The sequence below is a fragment of the Callospermophilus lateralis genome, chromosome 5 (assembly GCF_048772815.1).
Source record: "Callospermophilus lateralis isolate mCalLat2 chromosome 5, mCalLat2.hap1, whole genome shotgun sequence".
Classification (NCBI taxonomy): Eukaryota; Metazoa; Chordata; class Mammalia; order Rodentia; family Sciuridae; genus Callospermophilus; species Callospermophilus lateralis.
The window spans coordinates 109676380-109697542 of NC_135309.1; the positions used below are offsets into that span (position 1 = coordinate 109676380).

General features: G+C 32.9%; 1 protein-coding gene across 1 annotated transcript in view; it reads right to left on the minus strand.

Annotated features, from left to right (window-relative positions):
* Positions 1–21163, minus strand: part of Ankrd31 (ankyrin repeat domain 31) — a 196902-nt gene that overhangs the window by 77700 nt on the left and 98039 nt on the right. The window contains 5 exon segments of the mRNA XM_076857689.2: positions 8875–9017; positions 10566–10703; positions 11802–11972; positions 13105–14623; positions 15579–15631. Coding sequence (XP_076713804.2) covers positions 8875–9017; positions 10566–10703; positions 11802–11972; positions 13105–14623; positions 15579–15631 — 2024 coding nt within the window.

Here is a 21163-nt window from a genome sequence, read left to right on the forward strand (position 1 = left end):
AAATAACAACAGCTTCACTTTTTTCTTGCCAAACTGGATGTACATTCTCCTTGCACCTCCCCCAGCCCCTGCCCTTTTTCTTCTATTATTATACTGGGTAAAACCTTCAGTATAATGTTGATTAGAAGGGATAATATTAGAAATATGACAAATATGTCTGTATTTAAGAAAAAAAAACATTCAGTTTTTCATTATTAACCCTGTGGTTTTTTGAAGGTGCTCTTTACTAGATTGAGGAAGTTCGCTTCTCTAGGTTTGCAGAGAGCTTCTTTGTTTCAATCACAAGTAATTTTTTTTCAAACGCCTTTTCTGTGTGTATTGAAATGATAATATAATTCTGTATTTTACTTATTTAATTTCAAAAATTCCATTGATTGCCAATATTAAACTAATCTTTTTGTGTGTGTGTTGATAACAGGTTTATTTATTTTATTTATTTATTTTAAACTAATCTTATATTCTAAGATAAACTCTAAGTAATCATGTTATATTTGTAAATATCGCTGGATTCAACTTATTAATATTTTAACAATTTTTGCATGTATGTTCTTAAGGTATATTAGTCTGTAGTTTTGTTTACTTGTAATGCCTTCTCCTGGTCTTGGTATTAAAATAATACTAGCCTTGTAAAATCAGTTGTGAAATGTATCCTTTTTACTTTACTGGAAGAGTTTGTATTAGACCTGCTTTTGTTTCTTCCTCAAGTATTTGGTGAAATTTATCAGTGAAGCCACTTGAGCCTGGAATTTGTAAAAAGGTTTTAAAACTATAAATTCATTTTCTTTTACAGAGGGTCACAAGAATTCTTTCTTTGTGAGCAAGTTTTGTTAGTTTCTTTCAAGAAAATTACCCATCTTTAATTTAAGTTGTCCAATTTATTAGCATAAGTTATAATAATAGCCCTTTATTAACTCTTTAATACTGCATAATTTAGTAATATCCCTTGATTTCTATTTTAAGTAATGTGTGTCTTATTTAAAATCTGACTAAAGGCTTATGAATTTTGTAAATCTTTTCAAAGAATCAATTTTCATCTTTGTTAACTGTATCTATTTTATATTTCATTGATTTCTGTTCTATTTACTTTGTCTTTTTGTTTTTTTTAAGCATATTAAGATGGAATCTAGATCACTTACTTTGTATCTTATTTAATTTAAAAAAAGGCAGTTTAAGTTTTACATTTCCATCAAAGTACTTATTGCTTTAGCTGCATTCATAATTTTTATGCTTTTTTATATTTTGTTATTTTAATTCAGTTTAAAATATTTTCTGATTTTTCCTTATGATTTCTTTTGGGAACTATTAGTTATTAAGTAGTTTATATTTAAATTTCTTTGCATTTGGAAATTTTACAGACATTTTTTGTTTATTGATTAATAGTTGCATACCACTTTGGTTACAGAATGTATTTTGTATGATTTCAAGTTTCTTAAATTTATTGAAACTTGTTTTATGGCCCTTGATATGTCTATGTTGGTCAGTGGTCTGTGAATACTTGAAAGAGTATACTATTGTTATTGGCATCTTCAACAAATGTCAGAGATATACTGGTTACTAACGCTGTTTAAAACTTCTATAACCAGAGTGTATACTTTTTCCATTACTTTCTGAAATAACTGAAATCTCCAGGTATGATTATGAATTTATTTTATTTTCAATTCTATCAGCATTTACTTCATGTATTTAAAATTTAATTTTGTGTGTACACATTTTTAAACTGATATGTCTTCCTGCTGAATTATTCCCTTATTATTATGAAATGTTTCTCTTTATCTTTGGCAATATTACAGACTTTGAAAATCACTTTGTCTTAAATTACCAGAGATATTTTTCATTTTTATTATTGTTTGTGTATCTTTTCCCTTAATTTTACTTTTAACTTCTCTATGTCTTTATATTTAACAAAGTGAGCTTCCTGTAGACTGCATTTAATTTTGTCTTGCTTCTCTGTCTACCTGACAATGTCTGCCTTTTAACTGGAGCAATGTTATAGTTAGGCTCTGAAATGTCTCTCTAACATGTGTTAATGGCTCAGTCCTCAGCTTGACCTTATTTAAAATCTGACTAAAGGCTTATGAATTTTGTTAATCTCTTCAAAGAATCAACTTTCATCTTTGTTAACTTTGAGATCAATGAAAATTTGAAGAGGAGGGGCCTGCTGTTTATTTTGCCCATTTTCTCTACTTCTTTTGAATTGGATATTTTATCTCTATTGTCTGATCTACACCTTTATTATTTTTATGTGATTGCTCCAGGATTTTCAATATATATATTTCAGTTACCACATCTATTTTAAGATAAGAATATTTTGTGTGTATTTTAAGAACCTTACAACTTTTCATTTCTCCCATTCATGTCTTTGTGTTACTCTTATTTTTTGTTTTAATTAAATAATTAAGCTCCACAATGAAATATTATTTTTATTTTAAGTAGCCAAATTTCTTTTAATAAGGAAAGTACTTTTTTAACCCACATATTTTATTCTTTTATAAATCTAAAGTTTTTTTCTAGTATACTCTTCCTTCTGCCTGCAGAATTTAATATTTTAATGCACTCATTTGGCAATAAATTCTCTTAGCTCCTGCTGGTCTAAAAGGGTCTGTATTCCATCTTCATTTAAAAAAATTAAGATAATTCACATACCTTGAAATTCAATCTCTTACAGCCTATAATTCAGTGAATTTTAGTATGTTCACAGGTTGTGTAACTATCACCACTTTCTAATTCTAGAACAATTTCCCCCCAAAAAAGAAACTCCATATCCTCTAGTATTCATTCATTTCCTTCTCTTCCTGCCCCCTGGCAAACAATAATCTAGTCTCTGTCTATATAGATTTGCTTATTATAGACCCTACATATAAACAGAATCATATAGTATGTGATCTTTTACATCTGGCTTTTCACTTAGCACAATGTTTTCAAGGTTTTAAAACTCTTTTAAAAATAAAAACTTTCTTATAAATACATATATAAAATAAAAAGGACTGGGGATGTGTCCCAGTGGTTAAGCACCCCTGGGTTCAATCCCTAATTTCAAAAAAGGACACCATTTTTTATACATTCATTCATTAACTGATAGACATTTGAGTTGTTTTTACTTGCTGGCTCTTATATATCACTATGTACATTCATGTACAAGTTTTATGGGAACATATGTTTTTAGTTCTCATGTGTAGATATTTAGGAGGAGAACTATTGATTTATATGGTAACTTTATGTTTAACATTTTGAAAATGTTTTCCACAAAAGCTGCATCATTTTATGCTTTTATCAGCAATGTACAAGGTTCCAATTTATCCATATCCTTTATTTTTGAAAGATTTTTTGATAGGGTGTAGAATTCTAGGTTGACAAGTTTACAACAATGCTATCCTACCTCACTATAAAGAAATAGGGACAAGATGGAGAAAGTCAGAACAAACAAGTCAATGATAGAACAACTGTAATATATATGGAGTTAATAAAGATACGAGGAAAGATGCTGGCAATACATCAATGTCAAGAGAATTAAAATACCACTGTTTTTTCCAAATATAATATCTCTCCTTAAAATAAAAGTAATAAAGGGTGCAAAGTTAGCTCAGTAGTAGAGTCCTGGTCTAGTATGTGTGAGGCCATGGGTTCAATCCCCAACATTACATATTAATGAATTAATTAATATAAATAAGATGCAAACATGGACAGTTACTCCAAAAGCAAAGTTTGATTATGTCATATTATATATATTGGCTTGCTTTGTTCTGACTTTCTCCCTCTTGTCCCTATGTCTTTATATTGAGGATAGCATAGTTGGAAACTTGTCAACCTAGAATTCTCCACACTACAAAAACAAAACAAAAAAAAAAAAGAAAAAGAAAAACTCTTTAAAAAATAAAGGATATAGAGAAATTGGAATCCTTGAACATTTGTTGATAAGAGCATAAATTTAGGTGAAGAGACATAAATGAACCTCTAGATTAAGGATCAACAAAGTATAGTTTGGGAGCCAAATGCCTTATTTGGTAAAAAAAAGTTTTATTTTGGCAGAGCCACATTAATTTACATATTATCTATGGCTGCTTATGAACTACAACAGCCGTTGAATAGCTGCAACAGACTGTGTAATCCAGAAAATAAAACATGTGTATATCTCATCTTTTACAGAATATATGCTAAATTCTGCTCCAGATCAGAACTGTCCTATAAAATCTTCTGTGACAATGAAAATATTCTATATTATCCAATACAGCCATCACTTACCACATGTAGGTGTTATGCACTTGAAATGTGGCTATGCAGCTAAAGAACAGATTTTTAATTTTAATTAATTTTAAGCGATTTTTAATGTTTTCATTAGTACATCATAGTTATACATAATGTTGGGGTTCATTTTCTTTGACAGTAACTCCTTTAGTAGGAGATAATATTAAGAATATAATAAAGAAGTAAAAAAAAAAAACACTCCCAAATAATGTAATCAGTAAATGGGCAAAAAGAACTAAACGGATACTTCTCAAAGAAGAAATACAAACAGCCAAGAAATATATGAAAAAAATGTTCAATATCATAAGTGATCAGAGAAATTCAAATCTAAACTACATTGAGAGTTCATCTCACTCCAATTAGAAAGATACCATCAAGAATACAAATTATAATAAATGCTGCCAAGAATGTGGGGAAAAATGTACACTCATAGCTTGTTGATGGGACTGCAAATTAGTATAACCAGTTTGAAAAGCAATGTAGAATGGAACCATCATATGATCCAGTTGTCCCATTCCTTGGTATTTATCCAAAAGAAGTAAAATCAGTATACTGTAGTGATAAAAGTACATCAATGTTTGTACCAGTGCAATACGTAATAGCCAAGTTATGGAATTGGCCCAGGTACCTGTCAACAGATGAATGGATAATATGGTATATACATACAATGAAGTTTTACTCAGCCATAAAAAAAGAATGAAATTATGGCATTTGCTGGCAAATGGATGAAACTAGAGAACATCATGCTTTATTGAAATAAGCCAAACTCAGAAAGTAAAAGGTTGAAAATGTTTTTTTATATGCAGAGACTAGAACAAAGTAAGGGGGAAAAATGGGGAATCCAATGAAAATAGTAGATCAGTGAAGATGTGGAAGGGGATAGAAGGTTAAGGGGGAGGAAGAAGAAAAAGGGAGGAATGTGGGTGAAAATTTAAGGAACTTAAATAACTACATGTGTATAGTGGCTATAGTACTTAATCAAATTCTTTGTTTCAGGGATAAAGAAAAAAAATATCTTTCTCAAGAGTAGAATTAGGTTTAGAATATAAGCTTTCCAATATTATTTCAGTGTTTTATCCATTACACTAAGCTTCCCTTTTGATATCTCCTGTGGTTAATTTTCTGTTCCTAATGTTCATTTTTTACAGAAGACCCTCTATGTCTGAGTAATCATTATTTAGTTCCCTGAAATCACCAAATTGCTATGAGAAAAGACAGAGTCTTTAAAAATAGAAAAACTCTCACTAATTAAGACCACCTATAAAACTGACCCAAATAGAACATCTCTTTTTGCTTATTACATGGTATCCATCTCATATACTATGTCAATATCTTTCTCCTGACTTGTTTACTAGTGGTTACTGACTTTGTAAATAGTCAAAAATAAAATGAAAATATACTTCAAGTTGATTTCAAAGTAAAAAAGGAAAGATGTTGGATTTTTCTCCAGTCATACATTAAAATAATGTTGGATAACTGTCTGAAGCACCGTAAAGACACTGATGAGTAAGAAACTGACAGCTTAACAAAAGCAAAATTACAAGGATTTGAATATGAAAGAACTAATAGATGACCTAGAAAAAAAACTTATGATTGTTCTTAAAATTTTGAAAAGAAATTTTTCTTGAGACCATAATGTAAAAACTAACTATAAGGGTTGGGTGCAGTGGCACACACCTGTAATCTCAGTGGCTTGGGAGGCTGAGACAGAAGGATCATGAGTTCGAAGCCAGCCTCAGCAATTTATCGAGGCCTTAAACAACTCAGTAGTGAGACTCTGTCTCTAAATAAAATACAAAATCGGGCTGGGATGTGGCTAAGTGGTTGAGTGCCCCTGAGTTCAATCCTTGGTACTCCCCCAAAAAAGAAAAAAAAAAAACTATAAGAATGTCATAGGTGCTATCATACAATTTTGCCAAAAAAAAAAAAAAATCAGGCTTGAAACATTTTATAACAGCAATTAAGCTGTTTTAGAAATTAGTATGTTTTAATTAGAACTAAATTGAATTATGATGGGTTATACATCCCAATATATAATTAAGTTGAAAATAGTATAATTAAAATGCCTTTAATACACTTAATCTACCAAACATTATAGCAACATAGTCCACTAAAAAGTATTATTGTTTACCCTTGTGATTATGTAAAGGGAAATGTGGCTACCCAGTATCAAGACAATATATCATAGCACATACTGCTACACCAAGAAAGGACCAAAATTCAAAATCTGAATATGGTTTTCTGTTGCTTTTTTACCATCATAAAGTCAAACTGTTAAGTCAGGAACTGTCAGTAAGTAATGTTCAGAAATGTGTTAACGTAGCAGGTCACTTTCAAGGTTGGTTGTTAGCTGCCATCAATGAACTTGACTGGTAAGCAGTACCATACCACTAATATAAAACTGCCTGATAGTAGCTCACTATGTTTAAGCTATTTACACAACAATGTGGTATATGCTTCTGGGAGTCTGGAATTTTGCTACCTGGTAAGCAAGCACAGCTTGCCTACAATAAAATTCTTGGACGTTGAGTCTCTCATGGGCTTTCATGGCCAGAAATATTGCATACATATTCCTACATTTTCACTGCTGTGGGGAGTAAGCTCTTTGTGATCCCTTACAAAGAGGAGCGCATAAGAAAGCTTTCACATAGATACTCCATATTCCATTCGTCATTTTCTCTTATGACCCAAATATGTATCCTTACTACATTGCTGTTACAAATCTTAGCCATAAGAACAACTATATACCAAGTTTTAGAAGTCCTTCTTATTAGATATGGAAAATAAAAACCTCCAAAGTAGTGAGACAAGGGGAAATGGGAGTGAGAAGGAAAGTCATACATTGAGAGCACTGAACCTTTCCCAATTCATTCTTTCCTGGTGATAAAACAAACCCTGCAGAAAAGGGTCCATCAAACCTGGAAGGGCAGTCTCTGCAAAGAGGCCAAAGCATTAACCCTTCTGCAAATAAATCCTTTCCAGATACCAACCACTGACCCCAGCCCTTCCATCAAGTCCAGTATGATAAATTCCAGAAACTGACCACTGACCCTAGACTCCCTCCCATTTTGCCCCATAAAACAAATCCTAAATTCCTAAGCACTAAAACTGACTCCTTCACTGATGATAGAACAAACTCCAAATTCCCAGGTGCCCAAAGAAAGTTGATATGCTCACTAGACCACCTCTCAGAATATCTATATAAGCCCAAGCCCTTTCTTTATTTGGGGTCTCATTTTCCACCAAGAAAGTGGGTCCCACCATGGCGTCATTTCGTCCCTGCATCTCCTGCTCCTGTGTGAAACTTCATTCCTGAATAAAGTGCTGAACTGATTTGTGAAGTTTACGTTTGTCCTGGTGTTTTTGTACTAATACTTCTAACATGCCTCTAAATGTAGGGATGATGTTGGTGACCCCCAACAAAAATATGAGAATTAACTTTTTTTTTAAGATGCCATTTTTCAGAATAATGTCCAAAAACCTGATTTTCCCACTAAGAAATTCTGAACTATATTTAAGTGGTTTCAAACTAAGTGGCCTTTTCCCTATACTAAGTAGTAGGTTTGTCACTTCATTGAGTCTTTCTGTTTGCTTTCTTCCATTTCAGAACCACACAGCCTTGAGAATTTGTGTATTATTTTTTAACTTTAAATATCTTAAAGGCCAAAAAGTTTATTTTGGTCAAAAAAAGTCACAATGGACATAAACCTACTTACTATCATCTCATTCTTAATCATTATTTCACATCTCTTATATCTGTAAATCATAAATTTGATGATACTATTCCTTCACATGACTACACTTTGGCTGAAAGCAGTAGGAACACTTTTACAAAATTAAAGTCACAAGGTTCTTAAAAATATCAAGAGACAGGTAAACAGGTTCTCAAGAGGGATCCAAGAAATTTTTTTCTATAAATCCTGGTTTTACATTGCTATTGTTGGTTGTGGTACTGTCCTTAACTATATTTTCAAAACCAATAATTATTCCTGAGATCTATAGTGTCACTGATAACAACAAATTTTCTAGGGAGAAAAATCTAGGAAGACTGCCAAACAAAAAGGTTAGTTTAAAAATCTAAAGAGTTTCAAAGTTTATATCAGAAATTCTGTGTTACCCAAATAATGATTCAAGTAATCTTCTCTTGTGTTATTTTTACTATGACTGCCTGAAGAGAAAAACAAGGAAGATATAACAAACCCTCAAGAAACAAGCAACTCATGTTTTACCCCAACATGAAACATGCTGGATTTATACAGAATGTGTTTTCTTTTGACTTACATGCACTGTGATAAATATAAAAAATAATTCATTAAGACATATATTTTCCAATCCATATACAGTATATCTTCATTTGTAACTTTAGCAAGTCTTATTTTTTAAAATATTTTTTAGTTGTAGATGAACACAATATCTTTATATACTTAACTTTATGTGGTGCTAAGGATCAAACTCAGAGTCTCGCACATGCTAGGAGAGTGCTCTACCCCTGAGCCACAACCCCAGCCCTTTAGCAGGTTTTAAAATCATTTGTTAATTTAGGGAATCTCTTTAATTCTCAATTTAAAATATCCTAATTTTATTCACTCATTATCCTAAGTAATAAGAACTTAAATATGACATCCACTATACCTTTAAATGATTGCTTGCAACAGCATCATGTAAGGGCAGAATTCCATCTATATTCTCACAATTAACATTAGCACCAGCTTTTAATAACTCTACAATTATATCATTAAATCCTTCATTAGATGCCTCATGAAGTGGTGTCCAACCTAGAAAGAAAAAAACAACCACAACAACAATCTGCTCCTTACAGACCAACATTCATGTAATATCTTTTTATTTATTTTAGTTATACATGGGCACAATATTTTTATTTTGTTTTATTTATTTATTTTTATGTGGTGCTGAGGATCCAACCTAGGGTTTCACATGTGCGAGGCGAGCATTCTACCGCTGAGCCACAACCCACGCCCTCATGTAATATCTTTATTACTTTTTTTTGCCTTAGTAGAAATAATACCTATTTTGAAGCATGTATATACTAAATATTGGACAATACATAATGCTGAAAACTATCGCCTTAAAATGTGTTTCAGTTTTGAAAACAAATTGATCACTTCATTAATATTGTTGATACAATATGTGCCAAAACAGAAGACTCACAGAATGTAAAATATAATGGGACCATATAAGTGCTAATTATTTCAATTTGCTTCAACTCAGATATAAAAATATCTGACTTGCCTATTTTTATCTTTGCATTATCATATTTCTCTTTAAAATGACATTTGACTCAATCAACCTTTGTGCTTTCCCTCTGGAATTTTTTTTAATATTTATTTTTCAGTTGTGATTGTCAATACCTTTAATTTTTTATTTATTTATTTTTTTTTGTGGTGCTGAGGATTGAACCCAAGGTCTCTCACATGCTAGGCGAGCACTCTACCACTGAGCCACAACCCCAACCCCCTCTGGAATTCTTTACACAAGATTATTTTGTTTATAAGCAAAAATTTAAGAAGTTTCATTTTTTTTTAAAGATTTATTATGTGGCCTACTAGATGAAATTGTGTAGTCAAATAGGCTCTGGTTTTAATAGCTGATCCTGGTTTTTATTTTTGTTTTGGGTACCAGGTATTGAACGCAGGGGCACTTAACCACTGAGCCATATTCCCAGTCATTTTTTATATTTTACTTAGAGATGGGGTCTCATTGAGTTGTTTAGGGCCTCAGTAAGTTGTTGAGGTTGGTTTTGTACTTGTGATTCTCCTATCTCAACCTCCCAAACTGTTGGAATTACAGACATGTGCCACCACATCCCGCAGAAGTCTCATTTTTTAAATGAAGGTTTAGAATAAAAATGTGAAAGAGAAGCAAACAGTATAAATGGAGGAGGAAAGAGAAGAAGGGACAGAAAAATAGGAATATTTTGCCTTTGCTACAAAGCTAGGGAACAGAATTAAGACTTCCAAATAAAAGGTCTCACTCCCTTTACTCCCCATTCTGTATACCTCTTTTTAATGCTCTCAAATGGATGCAAAAAAGGAGAATTATTTTAGCAACAATTAATCTTACCATTCAACTAAATAAAAACTATAATATAAAAATGTGTTCAAACACTCATCCAGGATCAAAATGGGTGGGGAATAAAATGAGTATTTCAGTGAGATCAAATTATAAAAGCAATTAAATTAAAAGGATCCAAGGACTGGAGATATAGCTCAGTTGGTAGAGTGCTTGCTGGCATGCACAAGGCCCACGGTTCAATCCCCAGCACCATAAAAAAGGGGGCTGGGAGAAAAAAATAAGATCCAAACCTGCATTATCTTTTAGATTCACATCAGCTCCTGATTCTATTAGAACTTTCACTAGGGACAGATTTCCTCTTCTGGCAGCCAAATGAAGGCGGCTTTCCCCTCTGACATTCCTCTTATTGATCCCAGCTGTCTTCATTTCTGTAAATTTGCCAAACAAAACTGAAAACTACCTTTTTGCCAAATGTTGATTATTAAGGATCTTGGAAAATACATAACAACTTTTTCAAACTATTCTAAGCAAGCATATTACACAAAAACATACATCAATTAATATTAGTGCTGCTGCTACTGCTTTAAAGTATAACTTGTGAAGAAATAACAGAGCACCTGAGCATATTAATTTGCATTCATTCCAGCAGTTGGACGACACACACTTGATTAAAACAAATAAACTTCTTTCAGTTCTTCTTTCAGTTCTTTCATCATCTCACTCTTCAGTAGTTTTTTAGCAACAGATAGCATTTTTCTTAGAACAATAAGTTATATTATAAAAATTTGCTTTCTATAGCTATTCTATGTCTAAGTGGGTATGCTCTTATTATTGTAAGCTACCGAGTACCAAACTATGGCTTATTGGGTTCTTTATTTTTGTATCATAAAAAAATTCACTCAAAAAATTCAGTATAATATTATTGTCCAAAGATTTTTTTCTAAAAAAAAATCTTTCCTTTGCAGTGCAAGTTACACACTTATACTGGAATGAAAATGAATGGACAGATCATATGTTTCTCTCCCATTTCTTCCCAATTCATGCTAAAATGATAATAAAATATATTTTAAAGTACTATATAAATAGAGGAGGAAGTAATAGAGCACAAACAGAGAGAGAAAGAGATTTTAAAACTATAAAACAGCTAAAATGGTAGGCCCATAATGTACAACTTTGAATTGAAAAATTTCTCCTATGATTCTCACTGTGAATGGTACAAATCCTATTACTTTGTTCTCAGTGGTTTTGTAGCAAAAAAGGTAGTTGTATAACTTTGGAGCAAAAACTACTGCTGCTTATTTTACCTACTCTAACAGAACTAGAAATCATAATCAGAAATATGACAAGAACATATCTGAAGACTAATAAATTCTCAAGTGGTGCCTTAACAACAAATATAAATGAAATAATCTTATAACTTAGTGAATAGCTAAAAAAAAGTAAACGGTATAACTGATTGTTCAGAAATTCTTTGAAGTAAACCACTGGGCTTAATTATATAACTTTTACCAAAACAATTTGCAAACCTTGGTTGTAGGTAACTTTCAGGAAATTTTGTCTGTTTCTGAAATTCTGACCTTTTTTATGTTCTTGGATATTAGGAGACATGTAAGTTTCTGTATTCATTTTTTCTTTTGCATCCTCACAATTTCTTATAGCTCTTTCATCTACATTGATATCATTAGTTAATTCTTCATCTGAAACACAACATTTTACAGTATCAGTACTATAGTTCTCCTTATAAATTACATGACAACAACAAAAAATTCGTACTTTAGTTTGTTTCAAGCTGAACTGTTTAAAAGAGAATAGAAGGCTTTAAAAATATTTTTATGTAACAAAGCATAGTTTGCTGGTTGCAATTACAATCAATGGCTGCAAACATCGGAGCTAACAATTTCCTGCTATGAAAATGTTGTAAGGGGAATGGGACTATAGATCAGTGGTAGAGCACTTGCCTAGCATGTGTGAGGCACTGGGTTCAATCCTCAGCACTGCATAAAAATAAGTAAAAAAAAAAAATGCCAAATGTCTTCTTTGATATAAGGAGAGCAACTAAGAACAGAGTAGGGAGGAAGAGCATGAGAAGAAGATTAACATTAAACAGGGACAAAAGGTGGGAGGGAAAGGGAGAGAAGGGAAATTGCATGGAAATGGAAGGAGACTCTCATCGTTATACAAAATTACATATAAGAGGAAGTGAGGGGAAAGGGAAAAAAAACAAGGGAGAGAAATGAATTATAGTAGATGGGGTAGAGAGAGAAGATGGGAGGGGAGGGGAGGGGAGGGGGGATAGTAGAGGATAGGAAGGGCAGCAAAATACAACAGATACTAGTATGGCAGTATGTATAACCGATGTGATTCTGCAATCTGTATACGGGGTAAAAATGGGAGTTCATAACCAACTTGAATCAAATGTATGAAATATGATATGTCAAGAGCTATGTAATGTTGTGAACAACTAATAATAAAAAATGAATAAATAAATAAATAAATAAAGGTTTTGTGTCCATACATAACTAAAAAAATTTTTTTTAATGTTGCTAGGTTTCCTGATACTAAAAAAGTGCAATATTGGGAGAAACACAAAAACTGACAGACAACTGCTTATTAGCTTCTTTCAACATCAGCTTAACAACCATCTTTGATAATAATGTTTGCTTTCAAAATAAACACTATTACTTAACTATCAGGCTTACAGCATTCCAAATCATGACCCATGTGGCCTCACTGCTGGTTGTTGGGCATAGATTAAGTGAAATTCATTTGGAAATTTCTATAAAATAAATCTATAGAAAATGTGTACAGATTGAGCGATACTACTAATACCTGATTTGTGAGAATTTTTCTTCTCTTCTACTTGATTAATAGATTGTGAGATGATGTTCTTTTCTTTATTCATATTGTCAGTAGAATGAAAATCTATATTATGCATGGGCTCACTCTCTGTAAGGTCTTGCCTCTTTTTTTCAACTTTAGTTATTTGTACTCCTTGAGAATGGTCAACTGTGGGGAAAGGCTTGTTTGAAGAACTTGTAATTTGGCATTTTTTAGTGTCATTCCCTTTAGTGTCTTGTTTCTTTTCTATACACACCCTTTCCACAATATGTTTTTCTGTCTGATTCATTAAAGGAGTTGGTTCTCTGGTGCTATTATCCTGAGGCTTTTCTACTAGCTCCACATGACTAGTCACCTTTGAAACTTCATGTATTGAAAGTGTTCTTGTATAAGCCTTGGAAGTTTGCTCAGGATTGCCATGTGAGTGATCAAAAGATGCTCCATACATGCATTGTACATGGTTTGCAATATGTTTATCAGAAATGACTACACTATCTGAATCAGAAAAATTAATAACTTCCTCTTGTTGAAGTGTGGTTAGACTGTTTAATGCCTTCTCCTGTGAAAAATGGTCTTCAGATAGTAAAAGCTGTTGAAAATCCATTTCTTTTCTATTCATTAAGTTCTCCTCACAATTACAGTGGCTTTTACATTCTTTAGAACATATCACCTTTTCAGATGTTACAGTCTTCTCGGAAGTATAGCAATCATTATCATTATCAAAATTTTCCTTTATAAAGGTTAGGAAAGAATTTTCCCATTTATTAAAGCGCTCTTTTATTTTATTTGAGTTAATATATTCATGAAATTTATAAGGGCTACAGTGTTGTTCTTGGTGAGCATGAAGCTGCTGATCTTCAGTAACAAGTGGTAACTTGATTTCTTTACATACTCTAAGTCCTGAGAAAGAAATAGTTTCAGGTTGGCCAGTGGATTGTAACTCCAAGAAATGCATTTCTGGACTATTTGACAAATCCAGACTGGGGGTATGTGTTTCTTTGGACACGGAGTAAGTCTCGATATTATTATCTAATGCATTTTTCAGGCTTGACAGGGTAGGACTGGAAGGTTCACATGATTCTTCTGGAAGATCATTAGGGGTTTGGAGAATATGCTGCTGAGGAATAGCCACTCTGTTTATTCTCCTGGAAGAAGAGACAGCTTTTGTCTGTCCTGAAAGGCAGTCTCCATCATCCACATGAGTCCTTTTATGTATTCTGTTTCTTCTTCCTTTACCCTTGGACACATTTGTGCTGATTCCTTTGTCTTTATGGAGACTGACCTTACTGAGTCCTGTAGAGTGTATTTGGTCAACAGTTGATTTTTTACACCTGGAATTACCAAATTTTGTGGGTTTGGTATCTTTTTGGTAATGTTCATATATATGTTCTTCATTTAAAAATAAATTATCTTTGCTTCTTTTATTGACTTCTACATGTCCTGGTTTCTGTTTGTCAGAATTTTCATTACAAACAAATCCAATGTGATTTTCAGAACTGAATTTTGGTTTCTATAGAAACAAAATATACATAAGTGTTATTTTTTAATTGTACATCTATACTCAATTTAATCTCAATTTTTGATAAATAAAACTACTATTCCATTCAATTGTATCATTGAGTCTAACCACAGGGCCTGCTGGAATATAGCTAACTTGATATTTCAAAAGAGCTAGACTATAGAAGAAAGGCTTAGGCTCAGTATGTGTTCTAATCTTTATTTTCTATGTTCATTTTAATTCCTTTTTGCCAGTATTTAGCACTATTTATTTTACTAAATATAAACAACATTTTAATCTACTTAATTTTAATAGGCTTTTAAACTAATCAGAACAAAGTTTCCTTCACAAGGAAGCTTTACAAGAATGCTTTAGAAACATTCTCTTCTCCCAACTGTTATATAGCTAGAGCTAGAATTAGGAGAGTTTCTTCCCCTGCTATCTGGGAGAAATATAGGCAGGGAGTAGAAAAGGGGCTTTAAAAACTAGAAGAGAGATATAATCTTAAACTGGTCTGTATAGAAAGAGTTTACTGTGAGCTGCTAAGATTAAAATGGGAACACTGCTTCATTGCACTCACCACAACTCAAGTACCAAATGAAGAGTAACTACCCACCATGTAAATTTGAAGGGATGGGCTGACACCTTTGACTCTTGTACTGTGCTTAGACTAGAGGAAATTGGATGTGGTTGATAAACCTCAGCCTCCATGAAGAAAAAAAAAAAAACAAAGAAAATGGCTACCAATACATTAGTGTAACCAGATATGCTACATTACTCAATTTCTTCTCAAACTAATAACCTAGAACTCTCTAATTCTCATGTAATTATCCAAAGTGTCATACAATAAAAAGTGAAGTCACTATTGCTGACTAATGCTTCAGCACTTTCTTTTCCCTTTGATAATCTATAAAATAACTAGCAGTTGCATCCCTATAAAAATGTTTATTACTAAACTCAGATATACCTTGTGCTGTTGTACATCGTCCAAATCTGCTGGGTCAGTGCTATTCCTTCGTGCTATAAGCAAAAGGAGAAAATAAAATAGCTTCCAATGGTTAGACTCTAGACGTTTAAAACACATAAATCCTTTGCCATAAGAAAACCGAGTTAAAAAAAAAATGAAATTACATAATCATTTTGTATTAAAATTGGCAATACAGTTTATTATAATTTGTAATTTATTAAAAACTAAATACTATCTCAACAGATGATTTCTATAGGAAAAGCAAAATAGAAACCCCCCCAATAACTAATACTAAAGATAAGCACTGTACTCAGTATTTTTTATTTTCCCCACTGATACATTCAGATGTCCTTCTCATTCAGTAGATTATGTGAGCTACTTTTAAAAGGCAAATATTATTTTATAATTAATTAACAATTTTCTAACATATTTGCATAATAAGGTCCTAGTTTGGATGCTGCATTCTCTTCAAAGCAAAACAATACATAGGAAAAATGGTTTTGAAAAAAAATTTTAGACTGGTAATAATGTACATTAAGGTATTTTTAATTGACGTCTTGAAACACTGAAAATGGAATTATAATCAACTATACATGCATTTAGTCACAAGAGATAAAAACCTAGAAATAATGTCAAGCACACAGAAAGCTCCTTTCAAAGAATATTGAATAGAGGAATGATTAAATGAATAAATGTCTTAGACATGATACACAAATTATAAAAATTTCTTTGAGTATAAGTTAGAAATGTAAAATATTTAACAAGGTTATAACTGAAAAAGAGAACAATTTCATTTATTTCTTGAGAATAACTGTAATGATAGAAATCAAAGGATGATTTGAATCATGAAGACTACATTATTTCAATTAGTGGGGAAAGTCACATAGAATGTCCTTCTATCAATTGACATAGATAGGAGCACATTCTCTGGAGCCTTATTACCAAGTTTCAATGCTGTCTCACCTGCTTACAAGCTGGGTGACCTTGACCAAGGTTTTCAAAGTCTCTGCCATCATATAATGTCTATACATGAAGGCAGGTAAGAGCCCCTACCTTACAGAACTGTGACGATTAAATGATAAAATTCATGTGCAGAGTTTAGAGGAGTTCCTGACACAGAGAAAATACTCAATTATTACTGTATTTCACCACATAATCATCACTACCTCATAATAGTCGCACCTTGTTTCTTCAGTCCAAAAATTGATTTATGAATTTTTATTGTAAAATTGTCCTATGGGTATAATTCTGTATCTTACATGGATTAAAAGGCAAACACAGCAGTAATTCATTCACCAGTGGCATATAGATGTGAGTTTGTCTTCTCACAGAATGAGGACCTGAAGCCTAGAATTCTCAGCCCATGGTGTATTGTCAATATTATTTCCAAAAGCTGCTGGTTTGCATGGTTTGTTTATAGCACTGCCATACTAAAGGTAAACACAACTTACTGAGTGGTGCTGAAGACAGCATGTCAGATAATAAAACCTAGATCACATAGTGGTGAACACAAGATTAACTCATTTTTTAGGAGAGCGGTTCCGGGGATTTAACTCAGGGGTACCTGACCACTGAGTCACATCCCCAGCCCCATTTTGTATTATTTATTTAAAGAAAGGGTCTCACTGAGTGGCTTTGAACTCCCCATTCTCCTCCTCAGCTTCCCAAACCACTGGGATTACAGGCATACCTGTCTCACTTGGCTGAGATTAAATTTAAGGCCATATTTAGCAACACTGTAATAAATGTTTTCAAGTGTAATATTTAGACTATCTAATGTAATATTTAGGCTATATAATGCACAAATCATTAACTGATGTGTTATTTAAATTTTTTTTTACAGGCCCAAAAATGTTTGCTAAACTGTTATGAAGAAATGATGTATATGAATTTAGACTATTCAATTTTAACATATATATTCATGATTATTCTGTGCTTCTAGTATTGCACTAAAGTCAGTTTAGGAATAAATGATTTTTAAGTAATACCAAGCACAATTTTTTTAAAAAGCTTCAGATAATGGTTGTACCCTACTATTTTGCCAAAAAAAAAATTGGCATAAAATCTGAAATGTTATATGTTGAAATATAGTAATGCTGTTGTTGTTAATATTTTCTAAAAGCATTAATAGTGCTAAAATACTGCTAATTTTTCTTCTCCAAACTTTGGTTCTGAAATAAAAGAGCAGAAAAATAATATTTTCTAGGAACCAACATACCAGGCATAGATCCTTAGAGAATTCAGAAGGAACAAAGGAGGTTTTATTTCTTCTCAGTTTTAAGACTCTACATTCTCTAAGATAACTAATTGACTGTACAGATAAAAGTTATGAGTTGGTGTTTTGGTGAGGGAGATGTATTTTTCCCCTCTGTAATTCTGCACTAGTTATTGTTCTTGAGGTATTTTACATACATTAACTCAAATTCTCACATTAACAATCCCATAGATATGCAGGTAGATGAATAGATACTAAAAGCCCCAATCTGCAGATTAAAAAAAAAAAAAAACTGGAGATGTTAATTTACCCAAATCTATGAAGTTGGTAAGAATGAATCCATATGTGATGCCAAAAAGATATATTTATGATAGAAAAGCACAAAATATACTTTATTTGAAGAAAGTTCTTTAATCATTACTCTTATACTTAAAAGCTCTTCAGGACTTGGATCTAGCTCAGTGGTAGAGTCCTTTCTGGCATGTGCAAGGTTTGATCCCCAGCACCCCCCCCACTCCCATCCCCCAAAAAAGCTCTTTGACTGGAATTTAAAAATGAATATTCTATATGAATATACAGATATGCTTTACTTAAGTAAATGAATTTCACACTTACATTGAGAAGTAGGCTGATAGTAACAAAATTTGAACACTCAAACTTAAGAAATATTTTAAACCATTGGGTAAAACAAGATAGTGGGGGGGTGAAAAAGGACAATCAGTGTGGGTAATGAATGAATAGGTCAGGAAGATGGGGGCTGATTCAAAAGGAAATAAAATGCTAATACCCCCAGAGCACTTGCTCCTCCTCCAACCTATTGCCAAGGTTACTTGCCTCCATTCTCCTTCTTGGTCACTCCACCTTTCTGTCTCATAACAAGATAAGAGGAGGAGGAGGCATAAGAAGAAAGGAAATCTAAAATCTATAAAAGGGGCAGGACACTTCCACTCCCTCAGGCACCAACTTGGACTCAGCCCCCGCTGCAGAGGATTCTCTCTCTGTTCTATCCTTTAAATAAAACCCTTTTGCCCTTGCATCAATGTTTCTCAGGTGTTCAATCTTCAACACCAGGGAACAGGACTAGTGTTCAGTCTTCAACACAGGGTGAACAGGACTCAAACCCAATTCTCAACACCAGTATCAATCATACAATTCAGCTTAGTAAATTTTCTCCCAAAGGAAGTGTAGCAGCTAAGTCCAAAAGAGAAAGGTTTAGGATTTCTTTCCATGAAAGAAATCTCCTTGTGTTGGTATAGGTTAGAAGTGGACATTAGTGAACAGAAAATTCTGAATTAAAAGAAAGGGTTAGAACACTGAAAAAATTATTTCCAGAAGAGCAAAAATAATGCATATCATCATAAAATAGAGAATTCAAGCAATTAAGCAGATATCAAAGTAAAAAACTTAAATATTTAAACTATTGTCTCCAATTAGATATTTTATTTGCAATTTTTCATATAGCTTAAAATGTAAATGTGATTTTAAAAATAATCTGTTTCAATGTACTTTTATAGATCTGGCCTCACCAAATTACTGTCAACTCCTGGTGCTGTTTGCCTTGTAGAGGAGTTTTCTGCTGCTGAGCACTATAGTGTGCACCTGGAGTCATAGTTACTCAGAAAGCTAAGGTGGGAGGATGGAGCCCAGGAATTCAAGACTAGCCTGGACAGCATTGTAGGATATCATCTCAAAAAAATTAAATAAATAAAATAAACAAATACAGTGATGTTCTCTATTATAAAAGAAGAGTGTTTTGATATAGGTCTTAGTCTTTCATTAATAACATTTAAACAATTACATTTATTGAGCAAGTAAATAATTTATAAAAATAAAAGGCTACAAAATAATACAATGGATCCAAAGATTTCTGAAGGAAAACCAGTCTCAAGACTGTATAGTCAGACTGCTATATATTACATCTAATTTTCAATTGCAGACACATCCAACAATAATTATAAGATATGTCTCGTATTGAATAAAACTCAGCTGGGATGTATTTTAAAATGTATTTCTAAAGCCAGCAAAATACCTTTCCCAGTAGAGTTATCAAAGAGCTTGTGATGACAATCACTAACCATGATAGATATGTAATATCTATTAGTAATCTTCTTGGATATCCTTCTTGAAAAAGCCTGGGCTATATCTTTTTAATATACTCTCATAGTGCCTATGCATTTCTTTATCACACTGTTCATTGTAATTGTTTGCTATCCTTGTTTCTTATTCATTTTGCATTATTAGGCTCTTCCACTATAAACTGCCTGACACATAATAATCCATAAATGAATGAATGAATGAATCTTCAGAGAAAACAGATTAATTCCTATGGAAGTAATTGAGAGGACACTGTTTTGTTTGCCCAGAACTTATCCTGATAGGCAGTTCTCTGAAGAGAAAATCTTTTGGTTCCTGCTGTCTAGACCCCTGAAAATGCTTTTACTCCTAACTTTTCTAAGGCCTGGATTTCAGTTTTTCCTCCAATTATTGAGATTTCCTGTAAAGAGACATACTTTTCTGCTTAAGTTGATTGCTTGTCACCAAAGAATTCTTAAAACAGAACTCTTAAAATTGCAATCAAAGAACTAATATTATAGGCATAGCTGTATTATTGATTCCGAGGGTGACACACAGTACTTTAGCAAAGGATGAATTTCTACTGCCACCCTAAATCAGGTGCTAAATGGAGGGAACTATTGGACTTGTAGGGAGGCCCACTCACCTTATGTCTAGAAGGATTCTCAGTCCTAAATCCTCCTAGGCACAAAGGGGAAATTCCAAGAGTAGAAGATCGTTATTCAAGATAATAATACTCAAAGGTCTATGGAAGAAAAAAAAAAACCTTGGGAAATTTTTTAAAAAATATAGTTTATTTGCTGACTTTTTATTCTTTTAATGAATGAGCTCAATGAATGAGCTCATAGAGGGACACTATGAAGGCAGTGCTAAGAGGAAAGTTCACTGCATTGAGCTCATTCATTAAAAGAAAAAGTCAACAAATAAATGACCTAACATTATATGTTAAAATCCTAGAAAAAGAAGAACAACTGTTGAGAGCCACAGCCGAAGGGGCTCCAGCAAACTTTCAGACTGCCAGCTGATGATTGGCTCACAGCGGCCCCAGCAACACCTAGCTGATTGGCTCCTCTGTGGAGATGCTCATTGAGCTGTTTCCCTGCCCTTTCAGACTACCAGCTGATGATTGGCTCACAGCGGCCCCAGCAACAACTAGCTGATTGGCTCCTCTGCGGTGATGCTCATTGGGCTGTTTCCCTGCCCTTTCAGACCACGGAGCTGCTCATTGGGGGACTTTTTTGGCTCCGCCCATGCGACCCAGCCAATCGGCCTCAAGAGCAGGAGGATTGGGGGAAGA